General features: G+C 25.7%; 2 protein-coding genes across 15 annotated transcripts; both read right to left on the minus strand.

Annotated features, from left to right (window-relative positions):
• Nucleotides 1-36: 36 nt before the first annotated feature.
• Nucleotides 37-7,084, minus strand: LOC126875049 (tyrosine-protein kinase hopscotch). Of its 4 annotated transcripts, none has more exons than XM_050637645.1 (12): nt 6,832-7,084; nt 6,178-6,476; nt 5,584-5,943; nt 4,655-4,858; nt 4,286-4,566; nt 3,879-4,203; nt 3,280-3,669; nt 2,626-3,002; nt 2,360-2,517; nt 1,906-2,190; nt 1,464-1,801; nt 37-1,391 (listed from the first exon to the last, which is right to left on the minus strand). In XM_050637645.1, the coding sequence occupies exons 1-12, from the start codon at nt 6,931-6,933 to the stop codon at nt 1,058-1,060; spliced, it is 3,453 nt and encodes a 1,150-aa protein (XP_050493602.1). In that variant the 5' UTR covers nt 6,934-7,084; the 3' UTR covers nt 37-1,057. The 4 variants fall into 4 exon arrangements, with proteins under 4 accessions (XP_050493602.1, XP_050493601.1, XP_050493603.1 ...); XM_050637644.1 differs by having other exon boundaries at nt 2,360-2,556; nt 6,832-7,082; XM_050637646.1 differs by having other exon boundaries at nt 2,360-2,556; nt 6,178-6,454; nt 6,832-7,069.
• A 575-nt stretch (nt 7,085-7,659) lies between these two features.
• Nucleotides 7,660-17,065, minus strand: LOC126875050 (liprin-beta-1). 11 transcript variants are annotated; one of them, XM_050637659.1, is made up of 13 exons: nt 16,890-17,065; nt 16,256-16,394; nt 15,823-15,989; nt 13,455-13,579; nt 13,149-13,380; nt 12,488-12,649; nt 12,178-12,309; nt 11,884-12,058; nt 11,196-11,488; nt 10,959-11,135; nt 9,911-10,282; nt 9,288-9,469; nt 7,660-8,306 (listed from the first exon to the last, which is right to left on the minus strand). In XM_050637659.1, exons 1-12 carry the CDS (start codon nt 16,917-16,919, stop codon nt 9,311-9,313), a joined length of 2,163 nt encoding a protein of 720 aa, XP_050493616.1. In that variant the 5' UTR covers nt 16,920-17,065; the 3' UTR covers nt 7,660-8,306; nt 9,288-9,310. The 11 variants fall into 11 exon arrangements, with proteins under 11 accessions (XP_050493616.1, XP_050493608.1, XP_050493610.1 ...); XM_050637651.1 differs by lacking the exons at nt 15,823-15,989; nt 16,256-16,394; nt 16,890-17,065 and adding an exon at nt 14,138-14,929 and having other exon boundaries at nt 9,911-10,022; nt 10,098-10,282; XM_050637653.1 differs by lacking the exons at nt 13,149-13,380; nt 13,455-13,579 and having other exon boundaries at nt 16,890-17,063.
• Between the last annotated feature and the right edge of the window lie 576 nt (nt 17,066-17,641).

Here is a 17,641-nt window from a genome sequence, read left to right on the forward strand (position 1 = left end):
TTTTGGTTGAAAATATTTACAAAAGATAGACAAATATTAAGACTACAAAATAAGTTTTAAATTTCTTTGACAAAAACATATTACATAGTTAACAAAAATTACATATACATATGTGCAGATTTTTGATAAGATTATTTTAAGTATACATATATCTTAACTTTTGTAGCACTATGTGTACGCTTGTGTAATATTATATGTAGATATACATATATTAGATAAATATACACATATATTTCAGAAATAAACTTTTCTACGAAAGAGATCAATTAAATTTGTGCTTAAAGATTAAAATCGTGAAAAGACGTATTAGTTTTTTTCAATATTAACAAACTACAGTATAATATATTATACGAACTTTACTTATTTAGGCTTAATTCTTAATGATACTGTAATGAATATACCAATTCAACAAATCTTTTAATGTTTATTGTATTAAACATATATATGATTGCAGTTACTTAACTTTTACAAATATTATTTTTTCATCTTAATCTCAATTTTGTGATATAATTAATGAAATGATCATTTATTTCTTACAAAAAGCAAAGATACTAATTTTTTTACAATAAGTATTTACTTGTATGTAAAAAGAACTCCTATATATACATATACACAAGGAAAGAATTCTGTGGAATTCATTCTACTTTATATTAAATTGTATCTCTTTACAAATTCACAATTTAAATTTATTTTCGTAATGCTAAAGTAAATAATATATGACAACAGGAAATAGCTACATTAATACCTTCCCTTTTGAATAATTACAACAATTACTTATAATAATAATTTCATATAAATTTTTTAATTAAGGTCAAGTTATACTCTAAGTAAAACCTACCAATTTGCATATTTACTTAACTATTAAATTTGAATTAATATATTGCTACTTAATGTTCATAAATTTGAAAAAGTTCAATTTAACTTTGACAAATAGATATACCAAAGTTCCATAAATTATTAAAATTAAAATTGTACAAATTTTTTACATAATTTAAAGTTAAAATTGCCTAACTTACATTTAATTTCATATGTATTTTTTATTTTCTATCTTTGCCTTTTAGTATTGAGCAAGAAGATCTTTAATATCCTTGCAAAGAGTTGCAAAATCTGGTCTCTGATGGCTTTGTAAATGCCAGCAAGGATACATGAGTTTTACATAAATTGCTTGTGGACAAGTAGATGGACAAGGAAGACGAGTACCTCTTTCTAATGCAGCCAACAATTCAGTACTTCCTTTTTCTTGTTCATTTTGAAGACGGTCTATACTTGAATCAAGGCCGGGTAAACGTGGTTCTTCTCCAAAGCCAAATGTTTCATACATTGTCACACCAAATGACCATACATCTGATCGAGTAGAAAATTTTCCATCTCTAATACTTTCTGGAGCATACCTTAAAAAGAAAGGCTTTCTAGAATAGAATAGAAACTCAAGAACACATAATTTCGTTATATCTATAACTTACCATTTAATAGGAAGGCCTCGATCAGTTTGTAAAATGTAGTAATCATTTTTTCCAGTAACTTGAGCTAATCCAAAATCACTGATTTTAACTTTATTTTCATCTGCAACTAAAATGTTTCTTGCAGCAAGATCTCTATGAACAATACTCATACTACCTAAATAATCCATTCCTGTTGCAATATCTAAAGCAAACCCTAATAGTCTTTTATGAGTCAATTCTTGTTTGTGAATTGTTAGATAACTTTGCAATGAACCATGTTTTACATATTCCATTACCAAGCAAACTTCAGGTTCTGATATTACACCGAGAATTTCCACTACATTTGGATGTTTCAAGGTCTGCAATTTCATTTGATTAATATCTATTACAGTTTTAATATTGCAATGTTAATATTAAATTGCACAAAAAATAAATTAAAAGTTAACTGAATCATTAAATTAACCTTCATTATAGCAATCTCTCTTTCAAAGTCTCTTATATCTGCTTCAAGTGCTCTTGTTTTCAATTTTTTTATAGCAACTTGTTGTGGTTCAATATCTTTCCCATTTTCTCTTTCCAAAGTACCTCTATAAACTTCCCCATAAAAACCTTGACCGATTCTGCCTTGCAGAATTATATTACAATCGATATCTAATTCATAAATGCCTCGCATTTGACCTAAAGAACCATTGCTACTTCTTCCAGATCCACAATCTTCTTCTGTTCCAGGTTCATTTCTTCCCATTACCTATTTTTATATTAATATTATGTGTTAAGTTTATTATAATTAATTAAAACCATTAATTTTTAGAAAACACGATTTGGTTAAATTATTTTTATTCTTTAAACTTATAAGTAGCAACTATTAAATTTAGATGTTGAAATATATTCAATCAATTAATTTATTATTTTATTACCTCGCCTAAATCACCAGGGTGTCCTATTCGTAGAGCTTGAGTGGAGTGTTCAATACAGTTCATGTTAGGAATGTTATTTTGAGAAATTGAACACCCTTCTGAATCTCTTCTTGCATTAGATAACCAACCTAAATATGCAGAGAGGTCTTCTGTACTGCCTATATAATTATCATTGGTGTTAATTAAACTTTGTATGCCTAAAATTTAAATAAAATAAATTTTTAAATTTTGTTAAAACAATGTTACTATAGCAAAGAAACTCTTACTATCATCAGTGCCATTCCATTGAAGACTTGTATTGTCTGTAGAAAGACTACTACTTCTTGATTCACTATTTATTGACCTATTATCGCTGGAGTCAGAGTTATCTTGCTCAAATTTTTTCAATTCAGGAGTAAGTGTTTTAGGGAAAGCTGTTGCGTACGTATGACTTCTGCGAGAATTGTATACTTGATACAGAATTTGATTAATGTCTCTCATAATTGCTTGAGGTTGTTTTCTAGAACCACTTGAATCTCCCCAACATTCAAGCATCAACCTATATACGTCCATAGGACAACCATTTGGAATAGGTAAACGTTTTCCAGATTCATAATATTTCTTCATAATAGCAGTATTTCGGAATTCTTGTAATGTGGCTCCCCTAGGATTAAATAGCATACACACATATTAAATTTTATTTTTATAAATTTTACTTTTATTTGTTAAATCAATGCTAAATCATAATTGGACTTATAAAATATTTGTGATAAATTACTATATTATTAAACACACGTGTTTTATAATTTATGCTATTAAAACAAGTTTATTTTATTTACTACATAGCTTTATACTATGAAAACAATTCTATGACTAAACTAAATCAAAATTATAATGAAATAACAAAAGATTTGTAGATTTTGTTTATTAAAAAGCTTTACCTAGCAAATATTTGCCAAATTGTTGTTCCAACAGCCCAAACATCTGCCTGAAAACTATGTCTAGCCAATTCTGGATCATTATAAGTTTCTGGAGGTAACCAGTGAATATCTGTTTCTTTATATACAAATATCCCCGGATCGGCAAGTTTTACGACAAAACTATTATTAGTATGGGCATGTACTAGCAGTTTATTGCATCTAATGTTACCATGAACTACACCATTCTCTTCAAGATGCCAAAGAGCAGTGGCTAAACAAGCTGTTGCTTCTACCATATCTACAGTTTTGATAGTTTGAGAAGAAGAACTACGTAAATATTCATCAAGAGAGCCATGTCGTACCAATTCCAGAAGCATCCCAATGGATGGTGTTACTGTTAAACCATATAATCTAATACAACATATAAAGTCATTGTAGTATAAATATGATATACATAAATTTAAAAACGTTACTAATATTTGTTATACTATAACTTAAGATATTTTAATTATTACATTATTTCATATAATATTAAAATATATAAAATAAAAAATAATTATATAATATTAATTACGATTTATACTTATTTTATGTGCCAATCTATTCAAAACGTTATTCACCTTACAACAGCGTTTGAACGCAATAGGGACCATTTTCCAGCAAGTTCCAAAAATTCTTTTGTAAAATGTATTTCTTCTTCTTGTTTTAAAATTTTCAGAGCAACTTCTAATTTTTTTCCTTTAGTTAATCTCCAAATTGCTCTATAAAGAGCTGTTGGTGAATATTGTTGAATCCTAGTAGTTCTTAAAAAAGGTTTGTAAATTTCTAACTGATTTTGAGGTACACAACGAGGTCCAGTTTCTAAAACTGAAGCAACTATTTGTTCATCAGCTGCAACTTCACTAACTGCACTTTCAGGAGCACAAAGTAATAATGATGATTTATCTAAAAAAGCAAGTTAATTCTTTCTCTTACTAACATTATTACAACAGATCAAAATAAAACTAAAAAAACGTTCTTAATTTACCATATTCTGATGGCGGTAAACATTCTGAAAGATATGGCTGTCCTTCGGAATCTTGGAAAGATGAGACACATTGTGCCAATGTATTGTATCGACTAGAAACACCAGTAATAGTGAAATCATCTGATTCAATCCTTTCTTCTATTCTCTTTGAAAATAATTTTCCTTCCTTATTGCATGCATCTAAATAATATACATTGTACTCTGTTTCACTCTCTCTAAGTATATAAGAACCTGGTTTATTAGCACGCTTTTGTTGGAGTTTCATATATGAAAATTCTTGCCTAAAATAAAATTTTAATGTTATGTTCTTATACTTTTATAAAATTTTATACTGTAACACTATATTAAATTAAGTAAATGAAATCTTACCCAACTGGACCATGACATTTTAATTTATGTAACCTTTCTAAAGAAGGGGTGACAATTTCTCCACATAAATTAAATGTCCATTTAACTGCTAGGCGATAGTAACCATCCAGAGCAGAAACAAAGGACACTAAAATCGCATTGTTCAAAAATATTAAGTATGAAGGTATACCATTCTTTCTTGATATTTCCACTGTGTTATCTTGTCTAGAAAATAATAGAAATATTAAAATTTGAAGTACTGAAATATTACAAACAAAAAGGTGTTAATTATAATATTATATTAAGATGTTCAGTGCTCAAAGGAAAAGAATTTTAGTTAAATTTTATTACGTTAAGTTTCAATATTTAAGAGAAAAATAGTAGTAGTACTAAATTTGATTTTTCTTAAGAAAGAATATTTTTATTACAATACGTAATAGTTTCAAATCAAATTTAATTTCTATAATAATGGTTCGACACAGAAATTGCGACTATGAATAAATGACAATTATAATTTTATATCAACAAGATCTATAAGAACAAGAACTATTTTCACTAAGAAATATTGTCTTTTACTAAGAAAAAAAAGGAAACTATTCCTACAGATAAAGATAATATTTTTAATTTTCTTTAAAAATAAAATATACAAAAATATATATAAACGATAATAATATAATGTATTCAATTGTGATATATTAAATACAATTTACAAACAAATATTTCTTATGAAATGATAGTATCCTCTATCTTATTCTTTCTGTAGACAATTGAATAGTAAACTACTGAATAACAAAAAAGATTTGAGTATAAAAATATTAAAGATTGATTTCATTATAATGCATAATACTGTTTCTACTACAAAAAGACATTTTTCTGATAAAAAATGTAAAAATTACGTTTAAATCTTGTTTCTAATATTTATCTATTATATTTAACAATAAATTTAAAACCTTATAGAAACAAAACATAAATCTTCGATTGCACATAATGTAATCCATGGATTAGTAATTGTTTCGCAATATTTTACTTCATTAAAATTGACTCTTAAAGTAATTTTTGCTGGAGGATCTTGAAGACCTCTATCCATTAAAGCTTCATATTCTTCATATGGGTAATTTGGTGCCATACATTCAAATTGTTTCAAATACTGTTCTTTAACATAATTTGCATCATATCCAGATATTTTACGAAGTGCATTCTGAATTGGTTTTTTAATAAAAAATGCATGACGCTTTATACATTCTTTAGGAATATATTTTCTGTATTCCGCTTGCACTGTTTCTCTTGATATTTTTTTTTCTAACATCACTCTATAAAAAGACAACAAAAATTGAATTAATGTTTTACAAAACTCGAACTTTATTTAATTAATAAAACCCATACCAGAATCAAAAAGCAAATTAATTGAAATAATAATTCTTACAAATTCCATATTTATAAAAATATTTCATAAATAACAATATAAAATATTTCTATATTACACTAAAAATGAAAATATAAATAAATAAATCATTAGGTGATTGAATTAAATACATTATACAAACCTATACATATCACTAACACCAAGACCAATTAATTCTTGTTTATGTCTTTCATAAACAATGTCTGGTACGTTACTATCCATAACATCTGAACGTGCCTGTTGAAAATAATAATCGTAGGCTTTTATGTCAACCTGCTTTAGTCTGTGTAAGCTTGAAGGTTTAAATCTTAACCGAAAGTCATATTTGTTTTTATCTTTCATTTCCAGGGGGTATGCTGATGGATACCAAAGTTTCGTATAATGATCTCTAAGAGTAAAAAGATGCCTGGCTACTGGACCTATATCAAGAGATTTACAGGCCTAAAAAATGATTCTTTATGTAAATAAAAATGCAAATTTAAATATTTGCTAAAATAAATAGGATAAATTTAATTTAAAAAGTTGTTATTATATTCTTGTACACATTACATTACATTTTTAATTAAGTCTAAGTTTCATCAAAATTTATATTAGATCTTTAAACAGTTAAAGTGAAAAATAAATTTTAATTCAATTTTAATTTCACTCAACACACACATTCAAGTTTAGTTGATATTTGCAAAATACCAATAAAACTATTCAATATCTTGTAAAATTCTAAATAAAATATTCATTTAACCTCAAAATAATAAGAAATAGAGTTATGAGGAAATATAGTTTTTTAAAATTATTTTACCTTAATACAAAGGTCTTCAATTGTTTGTCCATAAGTAATTGTAAGAGATAATTCCTTGTCTTCATTCGCAACATAAACGATCGCTGAACAATCGTTTTCCATTGTTAATACAGTTATACGTTATTTTCACATTTTGTTACTTCAGTTGCTCATAGTATATTGTTTATTTACAATGCGAGTTTGGAGTTTGCATTAACACGCATGCACGGGTGTATATGACCACGACCGTGTGCGCATGGCAATGAAAACGAATGAATGAATATGAATGATCATACATATATGTATATAACAACAATATACATACATATGTACTTATATACAGACCATGAATATATAAAATTAATTGAATATTTCAATTTATTTACGTAATAAATAATTTTGTTGACAATAAAATTTTACAAACATAAATTATTTATATATATGATAGAGAGTCAGATTAACAATAAAGTGATAATTATATTTAAATTATACAAAATAATTTTACTCATATAAATCGAATTTGGTATATAGATTGCGATTTTCACTTATTTATTTAAATATTGGTACAATGATATAAACTTTCAACCGATGCAATTTTGTTTAAACATTTAATATCTACAAACATATAGTTAAATAATATAAAATATAAATTTACTCAATTACCTTAAATTATTTAATTTATATGTTAAATGACTTATAATTGAAATTAAATAAATTGTACTTACTTTCAAAATGTGATTAAATTCTAACTAACTTTTATTATTCAATTTTGAACCTTATAAGGTCCTTCATTTAGGGTAGAACAGGGTTTTACTGTATTGATTTAGAAAATAACATAAGATATAGAAGTATTGTTTAGCTAAATAAAATCCAAGAACTTGTTATTTAATAAATTTATGAAATATTACACTTTTATTCTGTTTACAGTTTAGAAGCTTTAATTAATGAATACTGGTATACACAATTTTTAAAATTTAAAATGATCAATATTGTAATATTTTCATTACTTAATTTTAGTCAAGAATATAATAAAACAAAAGTAGTAATAAAATTAAGTGCAGAGATAACTGCAGAGGTAATATAAACATTATTACAATTTACGTTTTATTCTTCATAAATATGCATGCTAATTAATTATTCATATTTTTAAACGGCTAAAACTTGTACTATAATTTTTATAAAATTTAATGTTCCCATTATGCAGATATTGTTTCCTTTTCATGATATGAAAGTACTGTATGATATTGTAAAATTGTACAATAGAAAAGTAAATAAATATATTGAAAACATATTATACTTTTTCTAGAAAAATCATTTCTATTAAGACAATAGTCTATTTAATTTTTTAAAAAAGATTTTTGTTATACAAGATTAAATAGTAAGACTTAGTCTAAGAAGATGAAACAATGGTCCCTAGAACATTTTTCTTATTTACAGGCGTAATTACTTTTGTCAGATGCAACCAATAACTCTTCTCTGTCTATTATCTCCTGGCTCTGGAAAACATATGGTAGTATTTAATACATTTAAATAATTAAATATTTTATATATTAAATGCAGTATGTGAATAGATAAAGTGAAGTGAAATAAGTAGATAAGTGATTACAATAATGTACTAACTTACCTCCTTAAGCATTTAATTAATAAATGACTAATTTATTAATAAATAAAGAAATAACAATTGTAATAAATATATATGAAATATATGTAAATGCTCGTGAATGAACAAATTATCATATATTATAATAAAACATGTAATAAAATATGAAATAAAATATGTAATAGCTAACAATCTTGTTACAACATAAAATATGATAAAAATATAGAAAAGTTTATTAGAAAATTAAACTTTTTTTTAAATAATAAGAATATTAATATAAAAATCATAATTTATTTATTATATATTTTTTCCCAAATATGATATAATATATGCATATAACTATTTTGTATATATTAGTTAGTAAACTGAGATTTTTGGGCGATTATATCCAAAAACATATAATTAAATAATTATAATAAAATGATTATATCTTTGTATTATTTATTAACAACAGAACCAATTCTTTCGTATTTGTCGACTTTCAAAATTAATTACGAAAAATTAAAATTTGTTTGAATAATAGCTCTTAATAAAATAAATGTTCATCAACTAGATCAGTGAAGAATGTTATTGATATACAATTTTTCAATTTAAACATTTTAAGTACTATCCTAAAATATTTGCAGTTTAAATATTTTAATTGCTATCTTAAAATTTCACTATTTTTATAATTTAAATGATTCTAAATATAAAAATGCAATGATGAATTTAAGATTGCTATTTTGATATAGTGAGCAATATTAAACAATAGATAACAAGTATAATGTAAAAGAATATTTATATGATACATGAAACCATATATTTAATGAACTATCTGTTAAATATGAGATATAAGTTAGTAAAAGATTCGTATTAGTATTAGTCGAGTTAAACTTACGAGACTGTGATCTGTGACTATTGTTAGAATGTAGGTGAATTCAAGTTAGGGCTGCCTGGTGTCGAAGTAGGAGTTGATGGAGTACCTGGTGGTGAAGCATCCAAAGGACAAACCAAATTACCATAATCTGCTTCATTCTTGCTCTTTTTGCGTTTTAAAGTAAACTGAGATTTCTTGGGTACCTAAATCAATTTCATTCTAATTTAATTACAACATTTAAATTTAGTACAAGTTTGATTACATATCATTTATTTAAAGAACATAGACTAATTTTATTTATTAACTGTTACTTTAGTCCATTTAGATTTATTCTTACTTCGACTATTCGCTAATATATTTCCAATTCTAGATTCAGTTTTTATTTATTTTCAGATTTGTACTGAATTGTTGTTATTATAATACATATATAATCTTGTCCTTTTTAAATATTTCCTATTAGTTTAAAGATTAATAAAAATTAAAGATAGAGAATTTTATGATTTTGGATAAAACAATGGAATGATAATGATTTCATTTTAGGTAAAAAAGTATAAAAGATTTTAAAGACATTCCCATTTTTGAAAATAAACCTAATAAAAATTTTTGGAAATAATTTATCTATGCTGCAAAACAATTAAAGTCACCTTTAAACGAGCAGTAAGCGTAAGTGGAACGAATCCAAGGCTACTCTCAATTTCTCTTTTCCTTTGTACAACTTCTCTTCCAAGAATTTGATTGAAATGTGTAGTTAAATGTCTACGAAGAAGAGTTTTTCCTGGAGAAATACTAAGTAATGTGGCCAGTAATTCTGAAGTAAATCTGCCTTCATACATCATTAAACCTCCATGTACTCCAGATCCTCTCATATTTGGTGCATATTCTGCTAAATCAACTACCCTAAGCCATTCCATTACTCGATGATTTGTCCACAGATGAACATTACCACCCTCTGCTCCATTACCATTTGTAGATCTTCTTTCAAGGTTATCAAATTCAAAATTTAGTTCTCGTAAAATCTATAAAATTAGATATATTTTTATTTCAGTATATCTATAAAATTAGATATATTTTCTTTTTGTTCTTAAATTTGATATCTATCTGTTATGTCCCGCGACCTAACCAGATGTTCTCATCTATCCTTCGGTCGGGATGTCCAGCAAATGTTTAAACATATTTGCTCGGACCCGCAATAATCCTAAGGAACCGTTATAAGATTTAACATTTTTTCTTTACTCTCGAGGCCCTTAATTGTCATAATATATCCTTCAAGTCGAAACGTTCCTTAGGGTTATTGCTCATTACGGTAAAATATGGGAATAGCGGATTTTCCCACGTACGATGTTCGAAGACCACTTCCACCCGCGAGCGACCGTTGGGGGGGGGGGGGGCGCCAGCACTCATCACTAGTTCTCCTTATAGACCTCACCATCACCGAACATCATTTGCTACTAACTCTTCGATCAGAAGATACCTTGACTTGCTTACAACTATTTACTCTAAACACTTCTACATTTCTCGCACGCGCCACTCGCAGACACTCAAGTCCCAAAAGTTGTTGGGAATAGAAGTTATATTTAAACGTCATATTTAAAAGTTATAAGTTTCTTTATGTTACTATATCTTAATTTAGATTACTGTAGTTAGTGTAATATTTGCAACGAATTAAGTAAAATTATGATATTTTAAGAGTACCTGAATTCCCCGTCTAAGACTTGCAGCATGTAACTGTGCAGTAACTCCAAGATTTAAAAGGTCTTCAGTGGTGAGTCTGTGTAACATTCTGCCATCAACTTTACCATTTTGAAAAGCTTCTTTATGTTGTGGTAATCCAATATCATCCAACCATCGCAAAACTGCTGCATTATCCATCTATAATTTCATTAATATTTACGTGTTTGTACAATTCAATCACTAAATTGTAAAAATTACCTTATCTGATCCAAAAAATTCAGCTCCACCACTTTTTTCTGATTCTACCGCATACAATAATTTCTTTCTATGGAGAACATTTTTAATTTCTAATTCCTTTTCTAATTGTTGCTGCGAGCATTCTAACAATTTTGTTCCAGTAGCACCCCATCGCCTCAATTCACCCGCGTAACATTCTAATCCTAAATTTGCAAGCCAATCTCCAATTTCTTCCATTGAAAGTTCTACCAGAGGTTTCTGAATCGATTCTATTTGAGAATTTGTATCTCCTATGATTGTTTTCTCCTCTTCAGCTAAAATAAGAATAATAAAAAAAATTTAATATCATCAAACTAGACTCACTATTAATGTAATGTTATGCTGTATGTTAACAGTAAATGTAAAACAGCAAATAAATAATTTGAAGATACAATAAATATCTTAATGTCCAAAACATATAAATGTTTTAAATACATGGTATTGTTACATCATATATGTTAATTACACATGAATTACATTATAGATCAAAACAAAAAAAATCAACATTTTCATGCAAAACTCAACATAAAACTCGTTTTAGAAAATTAATTGTGATCAACGTTAATATAATATAAATTTTAAAGCCACGATTGCCTGTCATATAAAAAGAACAATTATTTTTTGAAAGAACATTTAAAGATGCATGCTTAAAGGGAAAATCAATCGCAACCTAGAGTAGGTGCAGACAGGCATCTCGCGGAGGCTCCTTTAACGGCGAATGGTACTGTTGTGTGTACTCCAGAAACTAAACTGGGTACCTTACCGAACACTACACCTTTCTTTGAAGAACTCGGTGGCCTAGGAAGACTACTATATTGGCTGGTATGCCTCCCAAATTTCTCTCCCTGCAATAAACCGCTAACAATAATGTATTCTTCTATTTTTATCATAAATTTAGTATAACTGTTTATATACCTATTCTGCAAAGAAGTATCTAATTTTATACAAATTCTTGTCAACTTACATTTGATACAGGACTTGTACTACGGAGTGCAAGATTTTCATGCTCTAAACTTGCTTGTTTAAGCTTCATTTCTGATAAAGAACTCAAGAGCTCTAATTTCTGTGTTTCCAAAGCACTTCTTGACAGTACTTCCTTTAAAAATTAAGACTATTGGAATAAAGTAAAAATAAAAATAAAATAGAAACAAAAAGAAAACAAAGTATATAAAAGTAGGATAAAATTATAAAGATAATATAAATTATGATATAAAAGAATAACAGCAATATTAATAGAAATATAATCACTATATAAGATAAAATCACCAAATTACTTTTTGTAATGCTTCTTCCATTCTTCTGAGTGACTCCTTCTTCTCTCTAAGCATATTTTCCAATTCTTGAATTTTGTTAGATTGAGCATCTACCTGATCTGACAAAACTGACACTTCCATACGTAATGTCCCACGTTCATTTTCTAATTTTTTTAAACGTTCCTGTAATATTATTTAATACTATGTATAAGATATAATTTATTAATCATTATTATATTATCAATCAACACAAAACACATTTTCACAATTAACATACTCTTTTTAACATAATTCATTTATTAGCATAACAACATTGAATGAAACAAATAATTTAATTTCAAATCATACATATACTATGATATAGAAAGTAAAAAGAATATAAAAGGAAAAATCTATGAGAAATTTTCCTTGTTTTAAATTATTCAGTAAGTATTAATTAAGATATATGAATCTTATCTAATCAATTTCATGTATTCATCTCAAGTTCCATAGAGTAAATAAATTAATATAACTTACTTACGAATTAAAAGATATAAATATTTACAATATTAAATGCAACAAATTCATGATATAATATTCATATCGATTACTCTCCGATCAACTATTTAAATTATACATATTATTGCACACATTTTAATTATCAAAACTTTTTAACATTCTCTATTAATAGATATCAATATACCTCAGTTTTTGCCTGACACTCGTTCCATTTTTGTACAGCTTGAAAGTGTTGTAGAGAGCAACAATAAGGAAAGTCTTTTCTTCTTAAAAGAAGATCTGATTGTGATTTAGTTCTTTGTTCATGTACTATTCTATTCCTCAATCGTCGTTTCTTTCCTAATTCTAACGATTGATTGTTTCGATTTCCTTTACACTCTTTATTGCCTTGACAGTTATTGGTTTTTGAACAAATGCTGTTCAACCATGTTAAATAAAATCAGTAATTTAAAATTTGCAAATAGCAATAAAAAAATAAAAACACAAAGACCTCATATTATATACTGCAGAACAGAAAGGTGGAAAAGTCCCAATATGTGTTAAATTTGTGGATGCACAGAGATTAGGTACACTTCCCCTCAGATTAACCATTTTAGCATTACCTAATGGACAACTCTAAGAAAATGATATGATTCTTCTAAACATTTTAGAAACACACTCTATTTTTTATATTCTTATTATGTATACATAAAGGCTACTTATATATAAATTAGAAAATTATCATTAATATAATACTAACACTTATAACTATAAAAGTTACTAGATAAATATTTTGTTTTTATAATCATATATAATTGTAATACATATATTATATATGTTATAAACAAATTTATATATTTGTAAATAAACATATATATATTTACTAAAAACACTTATATGTATATATATAGATAGTCATAAAATTATATGGTATTCAACCTGGTACATCATTACAACAAATTTCTATCCTTAAAAATTATTTCAAGCTCGAAGAAAATGTAAAAGAATCATTATTAATGTATGTGATTTCTCATTTCAATGTTATCTCATTTTATATTTAATAAAATTACAATCTTATATTTCGGAAAGATTAATTTTTCATAAAGCCTTATATACTTTAGATGTTAATAAATAAATTGAAAATCGAGTTATAAATTTTTAATCTTTCTTTTTAAATATTCCCTTATCCATTACCTGGCAAAAACAATTGCCAGATTCATGTATTTGATGCTCAACAAAGCCAATATTTGCAAACTCATCTTCTCCTTGTTCAGAATTTGATGTTCCTGAAGAATCATATTCTTCAGAAGGAGTCCAACTGCTATCCAATTGTTTTGATCTCGACATAATCTTCAATAACTTTAAACCTAGATCAATTTACGTAACTAATCCTTTAAAAAGTTCTATGATTTCTTTCACCAATCTTAATTTTTCTATTCAAATATAAGACAATATAGAAATTTTAATAGACTTTTACAGAGAATTTGTTTCATCAAATAATGTAAAGTGTTGCTAAAGAAATTCTTTTTTAATTATATATGATTTATAAATAGAAGAATTTCTTTTTAATGATATCATTTAATCTTAATCTTGCTGTCTTCTTTTAATTATTAATAGGATCTTTTGTAAGCTCCTTCTTTTCTTAATCCGTTATTAATTTTTTAATCTTAAAGTTATTTACTAATTCCTTCCAATCAGGTATTTTTCTTCATCCCTTATTTTCAATCGTTTTAATGCAAATTAGACTGCACAAAAAATATCAATAAAAAATAATTTTTATGCAACGATCACGACGCGGTTCTGTTCGAAACTAAAATTACCAATCTAAAATTTCTCAAGACGAGAGTAGTCACGTGACGTGATCTATACATAGATCATTCTTTATTTTTCGAAATGCCTAATACGAAAAAATTTTCTAGTTAACAACATTATTGAAATAATATCGTGATTAAATTTGTCATATTCGGAAATCTATATTATTCGTGTAGATTTAAATATACATATTTATTTTCAAACAAAAGAAAGTATATGTTCAAATTTAGAAATTTATAAAATATATATATATTAAACTTATATATTTATAGATATTCAAAAATTTTTACATCTATATAATGCAATAAATGTAAATAAATAAAGTTTGCTTTTTAGATATAATCTAATAGAGTATTATTTTCCAATTTAATATGGAACTAGGATGAAAATCATGATTTTCATATTATTTGTAACAAATAGGATTTTATTGATTACACTATTTGTCACAATTTTTAATTAAAAATTGATATCTATTATATATATTAAATATAATACATATAAGAAAATAGTATTTTGAGATGAGATTATCCCAAATTATAAATATTTAACGTCTTTTGCCATTTTGTATTTCAATTCATGTCTTTATCAGTTTGCAGGTATGTTTGTATGTATGTCAAATAAATCATTTTTCAAAATCTTTTTTAGAAAAATATATGCAACATTGAAGATTTGAATCTCTATTTATATAAATAAAATCAAACAAAGTATCATAAACTGTCTCTTATAAAAGCATTGCAGATATCAATTTATCCCTTCTTTTGCATTTTTTACAAATTATTAATTATGATAATTTTAGGTACAACAAATTTTGTGACAAAATATTCTGATGGTGGAGAAGGAGACCTTAAAAGAGTGCAGAATGCTTAACATAGTATGGGTGATACTACTATTGTTTTAACACTGTTCTAATTGATATTTTACTTATTTTGTTAGCAATCCCAAAGTATGCCAAATTATATTTTTTAAGTATATTACTTTATATAACAGAATTTATGTTTTAATCTAGTTTTTTTATTTATATCATCTACAAAATAGAATATAATTGAAATAAACATCCAAATGTTTACCCCATCCAATGGTTGCATCCATTGCAATAAAATTTTAGTAGTATCTGCATCTGGAGGTGAAGGAGGACTTGGAGAATTCTTAATTGCTGTCACAAGATTTTTCGTGGCTTCTTTAACAGAATCCTTCCATTCAGCACTACCATCATTGTTACTTTCCGTACATACACCTGTTAATATATGTATATTATAACATTAATGATCATGTGTCAATTAAAATTAATTAATACCAATTATTATTTATATTTTAAACATAATATACTCATATAATATACTCTTTTTAAATATGATATATGCTGATAAACCAAAGGAATTATACAATGAAAAATCTTACTATACTTCTAATTTTTAATAACTCTTATAATTTCTAAGCTAATTATTATGTATTTTCATACACCTTAACTGAAATTATTTCAAATTAATAATCATAGTTTACCAGAAATAATGTCATCCATTTGTAATAAAGCAGCTTCCAACATCTTACTAGCTTCACTTGATGTTTTTGTAAGAAAAGTTGATTCTCCTGCTTGTATTGTGCTTCCGTTTCTTTCTTCACTTTTACCCATTGCTAATTTCTGTGAATAAAAGGAATCATATATTAAAAGTAATATAAAATAAATAATGAAACACTTGTAATATAATTAAATAATAAAAATGATAAGCATTAGAAAATTTTAAAACTTACTTAAAATAAGTAATTGTAATATATATAACCTAAAAACTTCTGTTTTAAAATTATTTTTAGATCTAAGACATAGTGTGCTTTTGAAAAGTATTTTATTCAAAGGTCCAAATATATAACTTTATTCACAGATTAATAATAAAAGAAAGAAGAAAGAATAATTGCAAGACAGAAAAAGATAAAGTTAACTGTCAAATAAGTCTGCGTTTCAAAATGGCGTGTTTACCTAAATCATTTATATATTGAGAAATGAAATAAAATATAATTAACCATCCTTTATTAATTTACATCTTTTTCACATTTTGTGTGAAAAATGGATACATGTCCCTCTTTCAGTAATTAAACAAAATATACAGTTAAAGTACATTTCTGAAAAAAAATAACTTACCTCCCTGTACCATGATTTAAATTCGTGCATATAGTTTGAAATTTCCCTAAATCAATTATTGACTCAAATCATAAAACCAATAAAAAGCAACAGGTGTTAAGAACAACGCCCAATAGTTTACCGCCATAGTAGCATTTTGCTCCTTTTTTCTAGCGTTTCGCCCCCCCCCCCCCTCCCCACATATAAAATTAGTAAACTAGTTTTAAATTGTATAAATTGTAAAAATTAGATGAAATATTAAAGAAATAAGGATAACTATTTTAATTATATACTGCTATACGTATTTGCAAACTATAGAATAAAAGGCAAATGTACATATACATATACATATACATTATATATATATATATATATATATATATATATATATATATATATATATATATATATATATATATATATATATATATATATATATATATATATATATATATATATATATATATATATATATATATATATATATATATATATATATATATATATATATATATATATATATATATATAAAGCCACAGTAATGAACTTCATAAACTGAAAAGTACAGAAATTACAAACACTATTTTTTAAATTTATCTTAGAATTTTTCATTAATTATGTCTTCTTTTTTCGATTAATGAACTTACGAGAGTAAGTTATTTTTTCTTAAGAATAGCATATTAAAAATCGCCTAATTATAAAGAAATTAGTTAATTAATGAAAAGTGGTATTGATCAATTTAGCTTCTGAGAGACTCTTATGTATAGATATAC

Source organism: Bombus huntii, chromosome 17 (genome assembly GCF_024542735.1).
Source record: "Bombus huntii isolate Logan2020A chromosome 17, iyBomHunt1.1, whole genome shotgun sequence".
In the NCBI taxonomy this organism is placed as follows: domain Eukaryota; kingdom Metazoa; phylum Arthropoda; class Insecta; order Hymenoptera; family Apidae; genus Bombus; species Bombus huntii.

Coding starts and splice junctions, on each gene's coding strand:
- LOC126875049 (XM_050637644.1), bottom strand. CDS start 6,933: ATGGAAAACGATTGTTCAGCGATCGTTTATGTTGCGAATGAAGACAAG. Junction 4,567..4,654: donor AAATGTCATGGTCCAGTTGG/GTAAGATTTCAT, acceptor ATTTTATTTTAG/GCAAGAATTTTCATATATGA. Junction 1,392..1,463: donor CGAGGCCTTCCTATTAAATG/GTAAGTTATAGA, acceptor TTTCTTTTTAAG/GTATGCTCCAGAAAGTATTA.
- LOC126875050 (XM_050637659.1), bottom strand. CDS start 16,919: ATGCACGAATTTAAATCATGGTACAGGGAG. Junction 16,395..16,889: donor TTAAATCATGGTACAGGGAG/GTAAGTTATTTT, acceptor TTTTATTCACAG/AAATTAGCAATGGGTAAAAG. Junction 10,283..10,958: donor GTCTTAGACGGGGAATTCAG/GTACTCTTAAAA, acceptor CTAATTTTATAG/ATTTTACGAGAACTAAATTT.